The sequence below is a fragment of the Microcebus murinus genome, chromosome X (genome assembly GCF_040939455.1).
Source record: "Microcebus murinus isolate Inina chromosome X, M.murinus_Inina_mat1.0, whole genome shotgun sequence".
NCBI lineage: Eukaryota > Metazoa > Chordata > Mammalia > Primates > Cheirogaleidae > Microcebus > Microcebus murinus.
Window position 1 is genome coordinate 122683136 of NC_134136.1, and position 18058 is coordinate 122701193.

Genomic DNA, 18058 nt, shown 5'->3' on the forward strand with positions numbered 1-18058 from the left:
AGAGGTCACTGCCTCCTCTCTATACTGGACTATATCCTATGGCATGGAAACCTTATGGGGAAGGAGATTGGAAGGACTGGGAGTTGGGGGAGAGTAAGCAGGATTAAACAAGTTGGGGAAAGTCCTCAGAGAAGGGGGCCTTTGGCAAACACTTGAAGGAGGTGAGGGAGGGAGCTGCCTAGATATCTGAGGAATGCCAGAGGAAACAGCCAGTGCAAAGTCCCTGAGGTGGAAGTGTACCTGATTTGTTCAAGGTCTACAAGGAGGTTTGTTTGGTTAGTGTAGAGACAGCAAGAAGAAGAGGGGTAGGAGGTGAGGTCAGAGAGGGGACTATGCAGGGTTAGACCATGTAGGACCTTGTAGGCCATGGTGAGGACTTTGGCTTTCACTCTGAGTGAGGAAGAAGGCATGGGAGTGTTGTGAGTAGAGGAGAGACATAAACTGTCTTTGGATTTAACTGAATTCTCCTGACTGCTGAGTGTAGTAGTATAGGGGCCGAGGGTAGAAGCAGGGGACTAGCAAAGAGGAGGCTACTGCAGTAGTCCAGGTGGCTGGTGATGGTTCTGGCAGTGGAGGTGATGAGGAGAGGGTGGATTTGGTAAATATTTTGAATAGAGAAGCAACAGAATTTGTTGAAGGCTAAGAGTCTTGGTGCCAGAGAGGGATACAGACAATGCCCAAACCAGGTGGGCAGGAAGGAGTCACTGGGCAACTTGCTAGCTTGAACTTTTAGATGAAAAAAAAAGTTTCTATCTTGCTTAAGGCCCCATTATTTCGTCATTCTGTTACTTACAGCTGAACATATTCCGTCCTGACCCATGACTCCTTCCTGGACACTGAGACCTGAGGAGGAGAGGGGCTGCTGGAGGGATCGTCTCCCTCCTAGGGATGTTGTGAGGTTTAGATGAGATAACAGCATGCTCAGAGCCTAGCATGCAGTAGGTGTTCAGTAAATCCTCCCAGGATGGAGGGGGAATGTTAAAATGGACATGTTCCATGGACAAAAAAGCTACAGTTCAAAAAAAAAAAAAAAAGCTACAGTTCAGTTTCCACAGAAAGTGAGACCTCAAAGGGAGAGTGAGAGTGAAAGGAGTTTATTAAATGGAGGAAGCAGAGGGGACAGCATTCTTAGAAGAGGGAACAGTAGGTGCAGAGATGGAGGACAGAAAGAAGGAGGTAAGGTCATTGTGTGGTGTGGGTTGTCAGATTGGGCAAGGGCAGGGCTTTGATTTGTGATTCCTTTAGTCAGTGTCTAACAACATGCCCAATCAACTCCTGGCAGCACACAGTCAGGCTCCGTGTTTGCGAGCTGAAGTTAAAACAAACAAACAAACAAACAAACCGAATCCTTCAAAAAGTTCAATTTCCCATTTGGCCATTCATTCAACAATAGTGCCAAGTCCTGGCGAGTGCTGGGGTTGACAATCAGGGGAATACTGGCTAGTGGCACCGCTCAAGCCAAGGCTGGGAGGTGGGCAGGGGGTACTCAGTAACTACAACAGTAGAGTCCTTTTTGCTTTCTTAGGGTGCAGTCTAGCCCCCTTCAGGCAGTCTGGGCTTTCCTGGGGCAGTGGCGAGTCACGGAGGGTTAGGGAGAGGACAAGTCCATCCCTGAGAGGTATACTCTTCCTATGGGCTGTCTGCATTCTACAGTTGTGAGGCTTGACCATCCAATAGCTCAGACTCTGCCTAGCACAGCCTTCCCCTCTAGTCTCCTTATTGGCTACTAATGCCTTCCTTCACACCACCTATACCGCCCGCGTTGGCTCTGCTCTTTCTCATTTTGCCTCCAAGTCTTTCCTCCGTTCCGCTAAGATCTCTAGCTTTGGCATTGGTTCATCCCATACTAGCACTGCCTTTTGAGGGCTCACCACTTTCACTCTGGCTCCTCCATTGGCTGTCCACCATCTGTCATCCTCGCTCCCACCTTCATCCCCAATCTCCATTGGCTCTGCTCCCTAAGGTCCCACCTCCGTGGCCGCTCACACACCTCCTCTTGGAAAAGTTAGCTTCTGTATTGGCTAGTTCCACCCTGGCACCGCCCATTGAAGCCCTGGTACACACTCAAGAGACTCCCCATTTGCTCGCTGCAGCCATCATCGTCATCCTGCGATGATCATCATCCTGGCTCCCCATTGGTTGTTCTGTCTCTAGCTTCTATTTCACCGCCTACGCAACCCACGGGATCTCCCACTTTTTGGGTCTCTCGGTTCGTTCCCTGCTGCCCCCAACACCTGTAGCCATTCCGCTTTCCATGCCGCTCCCGCTCAGAATTCCCCTTTAATTGTCCTACTTCTGCTCTCTTTATCCTGAGATACCCCACCACCCCCATTCCGGTCTCCATTGATTCCCCATTCCACCTCTTACACTGCCCACTCTCTGGCATCCCCATTGGCTGCGTGTTTCTCCTGCTCTCCATTCACTGCCTACGTCACTCACACGCAGCTGCCCATTGGCTCTCCGCTGGACCTGTCTTCATCTCGCCGCCTACGCCCCGTTGAGCCGTACCCCCCCCCCCGCGCTGGCCTTCCTATTGGCTGCCCACTTCAGGCCCTGCCCCCGCCGGTCCCGCCGCCGGTGCCGTCGGTGCCGCCGCCGCCGCCGCCGCCGCCGCCGATATGGCGCGCACGGCCCCTGTGGAGCCCCCGCTACGGCATCCAGCGCCCCCCTCGCCGGCCGCGGGTGAGCCCCGCACCTCGGTTGAGGTGGCGGTGGCACCGCGGAGGGTGCTGTTCGCCGACGAGGCCCTGGGGCTGCCGCTGGCGCAGCTGCGTCGCTACCGGCCGTGGGGCGGGCCCGGGGCGGGCAAGATGGCGGCGGCCAGGCAAGATGGCGGCGGCAGCGGGGCTGATGAGGACGACGATGGCGAGGATGGGGATGAAGGGGAGGAGGAAGAGGAGGTCTGCCCTGAGCCCTCGCCGCTGTGCCCCGTACCCGCTGGCGGGGGTTTTTACTTGGTGCCCACATTTTCGCTGCCGCCCGCGCCGGGCCGTCTGGAGCGCTTGGGGCGCGTCATGGTGGAGCTGGAGGCGCTGCTGCCACCTCCAGGAGCGGTCCCCGGGGGTGCCGGGTTGTGGGTGCCTGGGGGGCGCCCGCCAGTGCTGCGCGGGTTGGTACGCGTGTTGAACCGCTCCTTCGAGAAGGCGGTGCACGTGCGGGCCTCACACGACGGCTGGGCTTCCTTCTGCGACCATCCAGCGCGCTACGTCCCGCGCAGCCCACCGGGGGCAGGAGCAGGAGGAACAGGAGCGGGAGATCCCATCCTGGATCTTGGCCTGGGCCCTGGCCAGGCGGCCGCCTCCTCGCCCGACGACGGCGGCCGCACCGACCGCTTTGCCTTCCAGCTGCCCTTTGCTGAGGGCGCGGGCGATGGGGCGCGCCTCGACTTCGTGGTGCGCTATGAGACCCCCGAGGGCACTTTCTGGGCCAACAACCACGGCCGCAACTACACAGTCCTGCTCCGGATTGCACCCGCTCCCACACCCACTGATGCCGAAGGGCTGCCCCAGCAGCAGCAGCTGGAGCCACAGCCTGAGTGCCAGGGTCCCGTGGAGGCTGAGGCCAGGCAGCTGAAGAGCTGCATGAAGCCGGTGAGGCGCAGGTAATGTCTGCCAGCGCCACCTCCACCAACCCAGGGCTGTGTCTAGGATGGAGGACAAGCATTCCAGCCCAGGAATCCCTCAGGCCTGCTCTCCAGGACAGGGAGGAGGGTGCATTCAGTCAAAGAGTGATGGAGGCCAAACATGTGCTAGGCACTGTTTAACTGGGGTTTCATTCATTCATTTATTGAGTTCCACTGTAAAGCCCTGAACAAGACATTTTCCCTGCCCTCAAGGATCACACAGGCTCCTGTGAAAGATAGTTTGAAAAAATGAGCAAGCAAGTAGATAAGATAAATAGGGATAAAGTTAGCTGCTGAGAGGATAGATTGGGAGGCAAGGGCTGCTTTAGATATGATGTTCAGGGATAGCCTTAGAGGTGAGTCCTGGATGATGCTGAGGAAAAGTTATGCACAGACGTGGAGGGAGGGCAGTTTGTAGAAATGGTAACAGGGAAGACTTTTCTGAGGAAATGCCATTTAAACTGAGTCCTGAATGATAAAGAACAGTTACTTGCATATATGGAACAAAGGTATTTTAGGTAGAGGAACAGTAAGTGCAAAGGTCCTGGGGTGGGAATGAACTTGGTGTGAATGATGGGCAGTGTGCTGGAGTGGAAAGAACTGTAGTGACATGATAGTGTGGACCAAGAGCCTCACCAGTGGATGGTAGAGAATTTGATCCCCATCTGACAGAGCAGAAAACTAGGGTTCCAGAGTGGAGAAATTGATTGAGGAAGTGATGACGCCTGACTTTTCCAGTTCAACCATGCCTGACCTTTGAAGCCTGTGCACTCTCTTTGCTGTTATGCTTTGATCTAGTTTGAGGCCTCCTGCTTAGGTGAGGGGCTGAGCCCAGGCTCTCACAGGGAAGCAGTGGCTCTGGCAGAGGCAGAACCAGGTGGGGAGTGGACTTGAAGCTCATGTCCTTTGCTTTTTGCCACACCACCTGTGACTTTTCTGGGGCTAGGAGAAAACCAGTTATCAGGTTCCCAGGAGGCTTTGATAAATGATTTTCCTAGGTTTCCTCTATTAAGCTATGAGTTCTTCAAGGGCAGCAGCTAGGCCTGCTTCTTTCTGTGGTCACCTAAGTCTAGCTTGGCATCAGTAGATTCTTCCTAAAATGTATACACTTCCCTGCTCCTGGGAGGACTAGAAATGGGAATGAGAAAATACTTTATGGACCTCGTATATGCTTGGTCAGAAGCTGCTCGCTGCAAGATGTTTGTGTGATCTGCTGGTCCTGGTAAGGCTGTGAGTAATTCAGAAAGGTCCAGCTCTGGGCTGGTGGGCAGATGTGCCTGGGTAAGTGAGCAAGCAGGCAGGCACCCACTCACCAGTGAGCCCCGCTATAACCTGAGACTTAGTCTAAAGGGGGCAGGCAGCATGGCTTTCCTTAAACCAGTGAGAGCATGGATTCTGGCATCAGATTGCCTGGGTTCAAATCCCAGACCTGCCACTTACTGGCCTTGTGACTTTGGCCAACTCATTTAATCACACTGTGCCTCAGGACCCTCATCTGTAAAACAGAGAGAATTATAGCACCTACTTCACATGATACCAGTAAAAGTGCTCTGAACCAAGCCTGGTGCAAAGTATGCCATACATGTGTTAACTAGTGTTAGTATTTGGGGAGTTACATGTATAGTTCCCTGGATTCCCCTCCTAAACTAAGCTCTGCCCATCACCAGCTGTGTGTCCTTGCCTCAGTTTCCTGATCTGCTAAAGGGAATGACAATCACTTTGCATGGTTGGATTAGATGCAGCAAACATGGTGGTAGCTGCGAAAGATAACAGTGGCCAGCATTTACTGATCTCTGTGCTATAAGCATCAGGTCCATTCTCTCCTGTAGGCCTGCGGTGTGTTGTGTGTGGTGTGGGCGCTATTATCACCATTTAATATAGGGGGAAACGGAGAGCTCAGAGAGGTGAGCCAGCTTGCTCAAAGTCTCAGAGCTAGTGAGTGACAGGACCAGGGAAGAAATGCTAGGGACATTTTTTTTTCTTTCTTACTACTGATCTTCTTGAAGGCCTGGCAAGATTCAGGGCAAATTCTGGATTTCATTCTTAGTGTTCCCAGCATGTCATGCTTTCCTTTTACTTTTTTTTTTTTTTTGGTTGTACTTTTTTGCTTTATTGAGATATACCTACATAAAGTGTACTGATATTAAGTGTATGGCCCAATAGATTTGTACATATGTGTACCCTTGTGTAACCACCACCCAGATCAAGATATTGAGCAGTTCCTGTGCCCCAGAACTGCCTTCATTTCTATCACTTTTCACAAGTTGCCATCCCCGCCGGCTGTCGTGAGAGCCCTGTCTGTAAGATGCGACAGTTTGGGTAACAGAGTTTGGTCATTTAAAGAATGTGAAAGGAAGGGAACAGAGAAATCAAAACCTTGCGGGGCAAAGGTGGGTGGAGAGGGTGTTTTTCTTTTAAAATACATGAGTGGTTTTAAGGAGAAATTGAAGCAGCCCATTTAGACAATTGTTTTGGTATCTGGCCCCAGGTCTGTGGTTCCTAACATGACTTGTGATATTATTTTAAGTGGGCAGATGGCTTTTTGATAGCTTCTTTATCTTTTGATCTCAGCTCTTGCAAAGGGGAGGTTGGTGCTCATTGCAAGATCAGCGATAAGGTTTTCTTTGTAGGTCGGTGGCTTTCTTGTCGAGTACATTTCAGCTTATTGTTTTAAAACCTGTGTGCTGCCAGTGACTTGGAGCGCTGTTGAAGAACATCCACCCCACTGTGACCCAGTCTTGGGAAACAGTGGAGGATCTTAGGGGATATCCTTTACCTGTGGGAGTCCCATTGTAGAGGATTTCCTATTTAGGAAATGTTGGCTGCAGGCCCACTGTATCAGGTTAGGGCATGGGAGAAGTTTGGTAGTCATCAGGATTTGGTTCAGAAACCCAAATGGCTGCTTTCCATGGGTTGCTGGACTAGGCTTTTGATAACTTAGGCATAAAGATAATCCATCAACAAGCATTTATTAAGGGCCTGCTATGTGCTGGGCACAGAGCTAAGTTCATGCAGGGAAAAAGATGCAGACTAGTCCAAAGATGTCACAGGGCTTGTGGTGGAATGTCGTGGAAGGGGCAGGTATAGAAGGCTTGTTGTGTGAGACCTGGTTGAGACCCTGCTCTTTGCTGGGCACTTTTCTGAGTACTGTATTTTCATGCAAAGTCTCATTTAATCCTGATAACATTCCCTATGATATAGAGTGTTTTATTTATTTATTTAGCAGCCTCATGACCGTCTTGGATATTTTAAATCCCTCTTTGCTGGATAAGCAAATCAAGGCTCCCAGAGTCCAAAGTCCCAGTGGTGTGGGGAGGAGCCCTCCTGCTCTACCTTGGCTTAACACCCTTAGGAAGTATCCTATTCCTTTTAAAAACAAAGACTAAGAAAGCCTCACCATGGCCTTCAATCATCCCCACCTTGTACCCCAATCTGGTCCCTGCCGGCTTCTGGTCGTACCTCACACCAGTGTCTCTTTCTGGGCTCCTGTCACCATGGTCTTTCTGTTACTCCAAAGGGCCTGGTTCCTTCCTGCCTCAGGGCCTTTGCCCACACTGTCCTTCACCAGGAATGTTTGTCCTGTACCCCTTGCAGTCTCCTTGTGTTGATCCTTCAGTTCTAAGAGGACTTCCCCAGGGGGGGCCTGTCCACGTCCACCTCAGGCCCCCAGCTTTTTCATAGCACTGATCAGCCCAGCAGGCAAGCCCTGTCACATAGCAAAGCAAATTCAGGGCCATCTTTTGTCCTGTCTACCAGTCCTACTATATTTTTCTGATCCACTCTTGTCTCTCTGGTGCGACTCTTTCACATGTTCTTTACCTTCAGACTTTGCCTCCTGCTTCAAAAAGCAAAGTAGAAGCCATAAGAATGGAACTCCCTACACCTGGCAGCCCCTAAGCCTGCAGACTGATTTCCCTCCCCTGTGTTACAGGTGAGGAGGAGTCCCCTCCTCCCCCAGGCCAGTTCTCCCTCCTATACTCTGGGTCCCATTTTCTGCCACTTGCTCCGGAACCCGACACCGCCAATCACTCTTTCTCTCCTCGCAGGCTTTCTGCTGCCCTCCTCACCCAGTCTTCCCTATTGACTTTTGCCCACTTCAGCATCCCTGCTGTCTCTGCTGACCCCACCTTCCTGTGCTGCTCCTGGCCAGCACCGAATCACTTTCCTCCCCTTCACTGCCAACCCTCTCTCAAGAGTTGTCTGCACTTGCTTTCTCCACGTGCTCACCCCTGTGTGTGCTTTAGCCCCCTGCACCTGCCAGATTCCACAGGTGGTTTTTCACTTTTTTTCTTGAAGTCGTTCACCACTCCTACTTAAGACACTTTGTCTTTCCTTGCCTTGGGACCACATTCTGCTGCTTTTCTCTTAACTCTCTGGCCCTTCTCTTTCTCCTTGCTCTTTCTCTCAGCCTCATGTATCCTAACTTGGTGTCCCACTTGATGGATGTCCCAAAGATTCCTCAAACTCATCTCGTTGGGGACTGCATTCATCACCTCCCCCACAGAGTTCCTGAGCAGCCTCTCACTTTTCTACCTCTTCACTTGCTCATTTTGCTTCTAAGTATCCTTATAAGACCTTCCTGACTCTGCCAGGACCCCTCGTCCTAGGGCATTCTTTCCTTCTTTAAAGGCACTGACCTCAGTTTGTAGTTAGACTTTCATTAGGGGATTATTGGATGACTCTGTCCTGCTAGACTGTAAGCTCCGTGAGGGGTAGGGACATGGTCTGCTTTTGTTCACCGCTGTATTCCTGCAGGTCTGCCACAGTGCCTGGCACTTAGCAGGTGCTAAATAAATGTTTGTTGAAAGAATGAGTTTGAGTATTTTTTAATGTCTTCCTGCACACTGAACTGTAAGCTTCCTAGTCGGGTTTGCTCATCATTGTGTCTCCAGGGCCTGTCACTGGGGCTGATGGATAGTAAGGCCTCTGTGTATTTAGGTACACCTCTAATTAAATGGATGGGGATCCAACTTGACATCTGAGTTGGCGGCCTTAGGAGAAACCACAACCACCGGAGTTGAAACAGGATGGGTCAAGGGTCATCTTAGTTGTCTGGCAAGTGCGGATTTAATGTGAACATGATCCCCTTTCATTCCACAGAAAACTGATAGGGTCATCATGGTTAAGGACGTGGGCCCGAGGCTGCACACTGAGAAAGTGGGATCCGAGCCTGTATGGTCCTGCTCTAGTGCCCCAGCTCTTAGCTGCTGTGCCAGGCTGAGTGATGCATTTTACCTGGAGGGAAATGCTGGGCAAGTTGCTTTCCTTTTCAGAGCCTCAGTTTCCCTCAGTGGGAATTTGAGGGAAATAACTAGTTTGTTAAGCACTTTACAGGTGCTTTTCAACCATTTCTTCAATCTGCTCAACAACTCACTGAAGTAGGTATTACCTCAATACAGATGAGGAAACTGAGGCACAGAGAGGTTAAGTAATTTGCTCTGGGTCACACAACTGCTAAGTGGCAGAGCTGGGATTATTTAGAATTACATGTCCTGGCCCTTTATTGAAATGTGAAATCAATTTACTGGGTTCTAACAAACAAAAAATAGCATGGGAAATGCCAGAGTTCATCACAACATGCAGTAAAGGTAAGTATTATTTCATGCTAGGAACAATCATTTTTCACTTATATATATGTATATATATTTACACATGTATGGGTGTGCTGCATTATGATGTAGAATGGATTTCTTATTGTGGGTCATGGCCAAAGAACTAAGTCACTGCTGTAGAAGATCATGGCATGATAGACTGCTCTCCTTCTGCCACCCTGCTGGATTGCCCACAGGTCCCAGAGCTGAGGGTGACACTTGTTGGGGAAGGCAAAGCAGTGCCCCACATAGCTTGGTGGCTTTTGCAGCCACCTTCAAACCCCATTCTTTTCAGAAAGCAGATGGCTCAGGGTAACTGGGATTCCAGGTATTGTGGGGTAGGTTTCGAAGCCACATGTCTCCCTCTGGAGAGTCAGCGTTATCTTCAGGTTGACTACATGGGAGCTGGGGTCCGTTGAGTTTCCCTTTGGGTTTCAGTGCCTGACCCACTTTGAGCTAGCAAAGTTCTTTGAAACCATGAGTGCTGGGGGTGCTCACAGAGGACTCTGGTGCTGGTGGTGATGGCAGTGATGTGACTACTCTGAAAGTCTGCTTGACCTTGCTACACGGGGCTTGTCATCCTTCACTTGCTCGCTCACTGTGTGACTCTGGTAATTCACCTTTCTGTTGTCTGCTGGTGCCACCTCTTTCCAAATTCTCACTCCCTGGTCTCCTCGGGCACTATCTGAGGTTAGCAGCTGTTGAGTTTCCTGATGGCAGGAGGAATTTTCACATTCAGGAGACTGGTGGGCAGCCCTGAGATGGCCCCTTCTAGGTGACAACGGCTTGACTGTTGCTCACAAGCACCCAAATCACGTGTGCTCAAGATGTCCCCAGGTCTGTGTGCCCTGGCCCACTACTGCCCACTGTCCTTGAGGGGACTCCATGTGCTATTTGAGGGGAATGTGCCAAAAGAGCAGGTTTCCTTCTTGAAAATTAACAGGCATACTGTAGGTACAGTTTTGTTCTTAACTTCCCTCCCCATTTTTCTAAGAACCCTTCTCTGTTAACTGATGAGTGAGTCAGTCAATATACATTTGTGCTCGATTTCTCTTACTATCTTCATTTTGATTAAAGCCATAGCTGCCTCTGAATTTTTACTGTGAAAGACAGTTCAAGGATATTTGTGTTTTTTCTTTCAGCCCACAATTTCAAACTGTCTTCAAAGCGCAGCCCCCTTTCTGGATGTTATCAGCATGCTGTGTAGTCAGCGGGTGTAGTCCTTGGGCCTTAGTTTCTGCACTTGTAAAAAGGGAAGGGAGTTGTTTTGAAGGGTATATGTGAAGGTTTTCAAATGCCTTGGTGTATCAATGAAAGGGCCCCATTGTGAAAGAGGTGACAATAAATGCTTGTGCTCCTGCTGTCGTTTCTCTGACTTTGGAGGTAGAGAGAATGACTTGTTTGCTTCTGCTGACTTCGTAGATCTTAGGATTGGCTCAATTGCTTCCTTAGTTTTTGGATGTTTCCCCTCCTCTTGCCCTTGTCGGCTATGGAAGGGATGCTCTTGGGGCTGAAGGATTGATTTTGTGTTTGTTTTTCTTCTCTCCTTCCTCCAACTGAATTGTAGAGTCCTTTTCCTTCTGTTGATGGCTCCCTGGGTGCTCCCCTTTTCCCTCTCACATCTGTGATCCTATAGTGGGTTTTTAGAAGCCTGGTTGCCATGCGCATCAGGACTTGGCCAGATGGCAGGGGAAAGCTTACCTGCTCCTGCCCATGGTGGGGAGGGCTGGCTTTCTGTCTTGTGTGCCTCCTTGAAGATGCATGGTTTAGAAGATCCTAGGAAGATGATGTTTTCTGTAATGAAGGATTATGCCAGCAATTTGTGTTGAGCCACAAGTCCAAAGACCTAGATTTTAGACCCACTGAATGGAATGGTGCAGGACCAAGCCAGTTTGCTCTGAATCCCCCTTTCTCATCTGTGATGTGTGGGAGTTGATGGCTGGGCTCCTAGAGTCCCCTACTGTAGGCCGCACAGTATTCAGATAGATTCAAGTACCTCTGGAGGGATGGATGCATGAACCCTAAACCATGGAGAAAGACCATCCATTTCAGAGCTTCCAGACTCTAGATCCATATATTAATACATGGCTCAAGCTTCTTCTGAGGGTGAAAATAAACAGTTTTTACAGCCACTCGGTGTCTGGTGGTCTCCTAGCCACATGTCCCATGTAGGCAGGGAAATTGGGAATGAATATGTGGGCAAAAGACAGGTCCAAAGAAAAGCCTGCATGAAAGAGGAGAGAGGGATCTTCTCTATTATCGATGCCCCCTCTCTCTACTTCTAGAAAGGAGGGAGATGGGGTTGGGTTAGACTCTAGTTTCCCTTGTCCAAGAAGTAACAGCTTGTTCGGTAAGAGCCAGAAGGCCAGGGTTTCAATCCAGGCTGCATGACCTTGAATCACTTATCCAGCCTCTCTTTCATCATCTTTAAGGTGGGGACAATACTACTGCCTACTTCAGAGGATTATAAGTATCTGTTTCATAGAGTGGTGGTGAGGATTGAATTAACATACATGAGGCAGCTTAGAACAGTGCCTAACGCCATAGTAGGTACTATGTATGACTCAGCTAGTGATATTCTGCTTCTGTGAAGCTAATTGGTTAGGTGTTTTCAAAAAATTTCAACCATTTCCAGAAATGTAAACTTCACATTGTCCCTTAGGAATAAAAAGGTCTGAGCTATCACCTCAGCTCTTCAGGTCTCTGAACATGTTGTAGTAAATGCTTCCCTCATTTGCCTTGATCTGTAGGCATCTGATACTCATCGGTGAGAGTAAGAACAGTGATTTCTCCATGATGAGACCCCACCCTGGCAGTATCTGGCTGAAATACACTTGGCTTATGCCACTCAGGGATCTGACTGGCCTGGTGAAGGAGGAACAAGACCAGTGAATATATACCATTGATTTGGCCCCTGCCACAAGCCAGGCCCTGATATCTGCCTCTCCACCCTCATTCCTCTTGCACATCTTGCTTGATGTGCACATCTTGGCTCCCCTGGGCTCTGCTTTATGAGTAAAAAGGTGAAGGGACCTGCCGGGCTGCTATGGGGATGCGGGAGGGCTGGTGTAGGGGCCCAGGCCTCCATGATCCCCTTCTCATCCTCCATTTGCTTTCCTTCCTGCCTTCTGCCATTTCCTGCATCCCACAGTCTTCTGTGCCTGCCCTTTCAGGCAAAATATGGATTCTTCCACAGCCAGGGACATGCCCTAAGTAAATGACTCAATGTGTCCATAAAACTATGCCCAGCACTGTTTCCTGAAGTTTGCTTTGTGACAGAAAATTAAGGAAACAATCTAACTGCATGGTAGGAAGGGAATGGCTATGTCAATTATGGTGAAGTCCACACAATATGAACATTAAGTAGCCATTTAAAATGTTTGCAAAAGTATATAATGATGTTCTTACTGGTAAGTGGGCAAAGCTAGCTGTGAAATTATGTCTGCAGAATGTAAATGATTTGATAGACTATCAGGAATGAAATTTTCCAAAATATTAGCAGTGGTTGCCTCTGGCTGGTGTGTGATTTTTTTTCCCCCTTGGCTTCTTTATACTTTCCTGTATTCTGTAAATTTTCTACAATGAGGGTGTAGGACTTTTATGATCAAGGGATTAAAAAGAGGCAGCAGAAGACAAAGCAGCAGCTGTCAGGTGAAGACAGGCCACCACGGAGGCTCAGAAGGTGCCTGTGGGTGGCAGAAGTGACCTCTCAGGGTGTCGGATCCATGTACTCTCTCCTCTGCCCCATAGGCCTGCTGAGGAGGAGCTGAGGATGAAGAACGTGGATGATAACACTGCTGCTGTGGGTAAGCAATTGGCCAACTTTGGGAGCTTTAGCTCATGTTTACCATGTCTGTTTTCCTCTGTTTCTCTTTCTATAAAAACGAAGAGGCACCTTTTGCCTTAGACTGGTGCAGAAAGTTTCAGAGGTAAAACTGTCAGTTAGCTAGAATAGCAAATTTTCTGCTTGTACACCTGTCTTGCCCCAGTGCTACCTTTCTCTTCTTTCCAGCAGAGCATCCTGATGTCCAAGAGTCAGTGGGTCCCCTGGTGGCCCCCACCCCTCTCCGTCCATGGCCTCAGATGACACTTCAGGTAAGCTGGCCCTTGCAGCCACAGGGTGGACAGCCCACTGAGAGGTTCACAGTAGGACCACAGCTGTGCTGGGTGGTGGGGCCAACTAGCTCTGGGTTCACCCTAGGTCGAAGAGAGGTCATGAAACTCAGAACTCAGAACCTGATAGGGGGGTGGAGAATGCAGTTATTCATCTAGGCTTATAGAAATTTCATTTGTTAATTTAGCAAATATTTATGAAGTGCTTGCTCTATGCCAAGCACTGTTATAGATGTGGAAATACAGTAGTGAACAAAAATGCTCTTTGTGGGGCTTACATATTAGTAGGGTGATATGTGATAAAATAAGTTAAATATGTGGTATTTTATTTTATTTGTTTTTTTAAAAGTTGCGAGATCAGCAGAGCCAGGAGCCCAGAGTGCCATCCCCAGGCCACCCTGGGGATGATGATGAGTGCTAAGAAAAAATATAAAGGGATAGGGAATGGGTGAGAGTGTGTTGTGTACGTGTGTGTGCGTGCGCATTGGTGGGGGGGGCATAGGCAACTGTAGATTGAGTGGCCTGGGCAGGCCTTAGTAGTGCTTAGTGAGATTTGAGCAAAGATATGAAGAAGATGAGAGAGTGAGCCATGTGGACAACTAGGGGAAGAACATCCCAGGCGAGTGTGAGGTTCCTGAGGTAGGGCTGTGACTAATGGGTGTGAGGGACAGCAAGGAGCAGAGGAGGGGGAGCCACAGGAGGGTGTGAGCAGAGGGACGCGATCTGACTCAGGATTTAACAGGCTCCCTCTGGCGGAAGCAGGTGACTTGTGAGGATGAGGCCACTGCAGTGGTCCAGGGGTGCTGTGACCGTGGGGGCAGGGAAGGTAGAGGCATTTCTAGAGGGGTATGTGTGTGTATTTTAACTTTTTATTACAAAAATTTTCAAACTTATTTAAAAGAGACTAGTATGACAAACCCTCGTACACCATCACCCAGCTTCAACAAATGACAACACATGTCCAACCCTACTTTGTCTGGATCCTCGCCTCATCCCCTCCCATTCCCTATGGGGTTATTTTGGAAAAAATCCAGATATCATCATCCCATCCATAAATACTTCAATTTGCATCACAGAAAATTAAGAACTCTTAAAAAAACCACAGTGCCATCATCACACCTCAGAAAATTAACAATAATTCCATAGTATCCAAGTATTTGGTGAGTGTTCAAATTTCCTTCTCTCATAAGTGTTTTAGGATCTATACAAGGTTGACACATTGCATTTGATTGATGAGTCTGTTTAGTTTTTTTTAATATCTCCCACTTTTTTCTTGTTATTTGTTGCTTGAAGAAACCTAGTTTGTCCTGTAGAGTTTTCCACAGTCTGGCTGATTGCATCAAGGTGGAAACATGTTTCTTACTCTGTTTTTACTCATTTGTTAATTCTATTAATTAATTTAGTCTTTTATAGTTAAATTTAATTAATGTAGTAAACCATTAATTCTATTAAATTATTACATTTAATCTTTTATTATTAAATTAATATATATATATAGAATGAACTCTACTTAATTCTATTGATCCTACTTCTTCCTTGATTCGCTGGGATTCTTCTCGAAAGAAAAACTGTCCCACAACAACTGTTTGACTACCTTGAGGTATAGTTTGTCCAGTAAAAGCAGTGTAAATACTTAATTTTGCCCCTTTTATTTACCAGTTTTCAGAAGAAAACCTCAAGGATATTCGGTCTTGGTGTGTCATTATGAACTCACAGAAGGTTCAAAACATATATAATGAATTTTAATCCATTGCACTTATTTATTTTTTTGATGCTTAAATTGAACTCTCCCTGGCCAATAGGAACTTATTTAGATTGGCTCTCCTGTCCTTTTGCCATGCCTCCATCATTGTGTGAGTCCCTCCTCACATCCTGTGAGGACAGTATATTCTAGGCACGCTCTGGACTTTCCTAGCCCCAAGCCTGGAAACAGCCATTTCTTTAAGGAGCCGTGGTTTCCTTTAGTGGAGAATGACTGGTACTGAGAGACCAAGATCTGGGGGCTCCACATGCTTCTTGCTACTAGATTACTTGTTGTTTCTAGGCCTTTCCAAAAGACAGAGCTAGGAAATAAATTTTTTAAAAAGACAAGATACATGATGGAGTCACGTGAATATTCTGGCTATGTTTGGAGGTAAACCAACAGTGTTTACTGACATTCACCAAATATTGATGCCTACTGAATTCCTCAGCTTTGTTATCTGCAAGAAACCCCTTTTATGCCATTAAAGGGTGTTATTTTCCTAGAGATGTCAGAGTCTTTGGAGTTTAGAGAATTGCAAAGGGCTCTTGAAGGTGTTTTTATATGGAAACACCTGTGGGGCTGGGTGTGGGCTGTCACCAGTTCTTACTGTCTCTGCTTGTCCTATCCCCTCCTCTACTTCATTCCCTGCCCTTTCTCCTCCCCTCCCCCATGGCTCCAGGTTTCTGAAGTTACAATGACTGGCAACCCCCCAGAAGAAGGTGACATCCCCAGAAGCAGTCCGCCAGTGGCTTTGACAGAGGTCCTCCAGGAACCGGCCATCAGGATCCCCCCCACTTCCCCTCTCTGTGGCCTGGGTGGCTCCCCCAGAGACCAGGCCTCAGGGCCCGATGCAAGTGAGGGGGCCACTGGGCCTTTCCTGGAACCCAGCCAGCAGCAGGTGGAGGCCGCATGGGAAGTATCCAGTGAGAATGGAGGGGGTCAAAACGACCCCATGGTGGGGGCTATTATGGATGAACCCCCTGGTGGTCTGGAGGTCATGAGTGGGTTGGAGGAGCTGTTTGGCGAAGACACCATTGACCAGGAGCTGGAGCAGCTCTACCTGTCCCACCTGAGCCGCCTGCGGGATGCTGTGGCTTCAGGTGGGGGAGGGGGTGGTGGGGAGGGTCCCACAGATGGCGGGACGTCCCCCAGCCATCCCCTGGGCATACTCACGGACCGTGACCTGATCTTGAAGTGGCCTGGCCCTGAGCGGGCCCTGAACAGTGCTCTGGCTGAGGAGATCACGCTGCACTACGCCCGGCTAGGGCGTGGTGTGGAGCTCATCAAGGACACCGAGGACCCTGATGAGGAGGGGGAGGGCGAAGAGGGGCTCTCAATCACAGCCTCCAGCCCAGAAGGGGACAGTCCCAAGGAATCACCCCCGGAAATCTTCTCTGGGGCCCGTTCTGTGGTAGCCACTATGGGAGACGTGTGGCTCCCATGGGCAGAGGGCTCAGGAAGTGACAGCCCTGTGGTTCTGAGCACAGAGGGTCAGTTCACTGGGGACCCAGAGAAAGGGATGGGCAAGGATGCTGACTCTTTGTACATGAATAGGGTGATAGCTGGGGTTACTGGGTCTCTGGGGGAGGCTGGGACAGATGCTCAGATGGAGGTCACCACTGAGCGGGCAGGCAGCTTGGATCCTATATCTGGCAAGGAGCCAGCCACTTCAGTCCTTCTGCCAGGACAAAATCCCACCCTCCTTGGTCCCTTGGGGGCCCAAGTCTGTCTGTCTAGCATGGCTCGGCCTCATGTGAGCTCCCAGGATGGAGAGGGTGAAGGCCCAAGTCTTGAACCCCCCAAAAGGTCTCCCACCCTAGCAGGCCCTGGAGAATGTGTGTGTGTATTGTCTCCCCAGCTCCGTGGCCCCTTGACCCAGACTCTGGGTGTCCTGGCTGGGCTGGTGGTGGTCCCTGTGGCTCTGAACAGTGGTGTGTCCCTCCTGGTACTTGTGCTGTGCCTCTCTCTAGCCTGGTTCTCGTAGGGGCTGCTTGTGGGATCAGCAATAACAGGCTTCCCCCTCTCTGGGGTCTGGGGAGGGGTAGCCCCTGCATCACCCCAGAGGGTTGAGATGGGATATGTGGCCTGTGTAGTGAGGGGACTTTGGTCCTTTGCTTCTGAGAATGCTCAATTAGAGAGGCCTTCCCATCCCTGAGCTCTCCAGTCAGCACAGGCTCCCTGTGGTGATACCAATGGAGAGGAATGGGGATGGGTGGATGGTATGCGTGAGAAGAACTTTTAGAATGGAACTGGGCATGTCCTCCCCCTCCCTTGCCCCCAAGCCTGTATTTATTTTTGTATAATTCTCTGGATGAGGTAGAGCGGTCGTGAGCTGGTCTTGGGGCACAATTACCCAGAGATATATTTATTAACAGCCAACCTGTGCAACCTGCTGGAGCTTTATTTTTAATTTAATTTATATAGAGTACCTATTATTAGATGCCACAATAGAGCTCTATGAGAAATGATGTGTCTTGCTGTGCAATGTTTTCCTGTTTGGGAGTGAGTGTTCAGGGTGGTCACATTCGGTAGGAGGACCATGGTGGGGAGTAGGTGGTAGGACGTGGCCATGCTTATGCTGCTTCATTGTGTCCTTGAGGATCTGTGTCTCCTCACTTTGTGGTCTCAATCCATGTGGTCCTTCAGTATTCTCTATATTCTACTTGTGGGAGCCTGCAGAGGTATATATGGATGGTGGTGGTGGGAGCCAGGGAGGAAGAGTGGTGGTCACATGAGGGTTTGGTGTCCATCACATGGCTGCAGTGGTGGCTGTGGTCACTTGTGGATGTGGGGACATCAGTTATGAATCAGCCATAAAGTTTTGAGGTTACTAAAAAAAAAACAAACAGCCTTTCACACCACCAGCGGGAGATCCCTCAGTCCCCAAAATAGGGAAGGCCTCATAAAGAACAGAGGCATTAGTGTACTGTGAAAAGTCATACTAGAGTTGCTGTCCACAGATATCACATTTCTATTCAAAACAGGAAA

The 18058-nt window shown here is 49.3% G+C and overlaps 1 protein-coding gene across 2 annotated transcripts; it reads left to right on the plus strand.

The window, feature by feature from the left end:
- Nucleotides 1-2603: 2603 nt before the first annotated feature.
- Nucleotides 2604-17538, plus strand: PPP1R3F (protein phosphatase 1 regulatory subunit 3F). Of its 2 annotated transcripts, none has more exons than XM_012738170.2 (4): nt 2604-3601; nt 12964-13019; nt 13226-13308; nt 15750-17538. In XM_012738170.2, the coding sequence occupies exons 1-4, from the start codon at nt 2619-2621 to the stop codon at nt 17052-17054; spliced, it is 2427 nt and encodes an 808-aa protein (XP_012593624.1). In that variant the 5' UTR covers nt 2604-2618; the 3' UTR covers nt 17055-17538. The 2 variants fall into 2 exon arrangements, with proteins under 2 accessions (XP_012593624.1, XP_012593625.1); XM_012738171.2 differs by having other exon boundaries at nt 13229-13308.
- Nucleotides 17539-18058: the final 520 nt, after the last annotated feature.

Coding starts and splice junctions, on each gene's coding strand:
- PPP1R3F (XM_012738170.2), top strand. CDS start 2,619: ATGGCGCGCACGGCCCCTGTGGAGCCCCCGCTACGGCATCCAGCGCCC. Junction 3,602..12,963: donor ATGAAGCCGGTGAGGCGCAG/GTAATGTCTGCC, acceptor TCTGCCCCATAG/GCCTGCTGAGGAGGAGCTGA. Junction 13,020..13,225: donor TGATAACACTGCTGCTGTGG/GTAAGCAATTGG, acceptor TCTTCTTTCCAG/CAGAGCATCCTGATGTCCAA.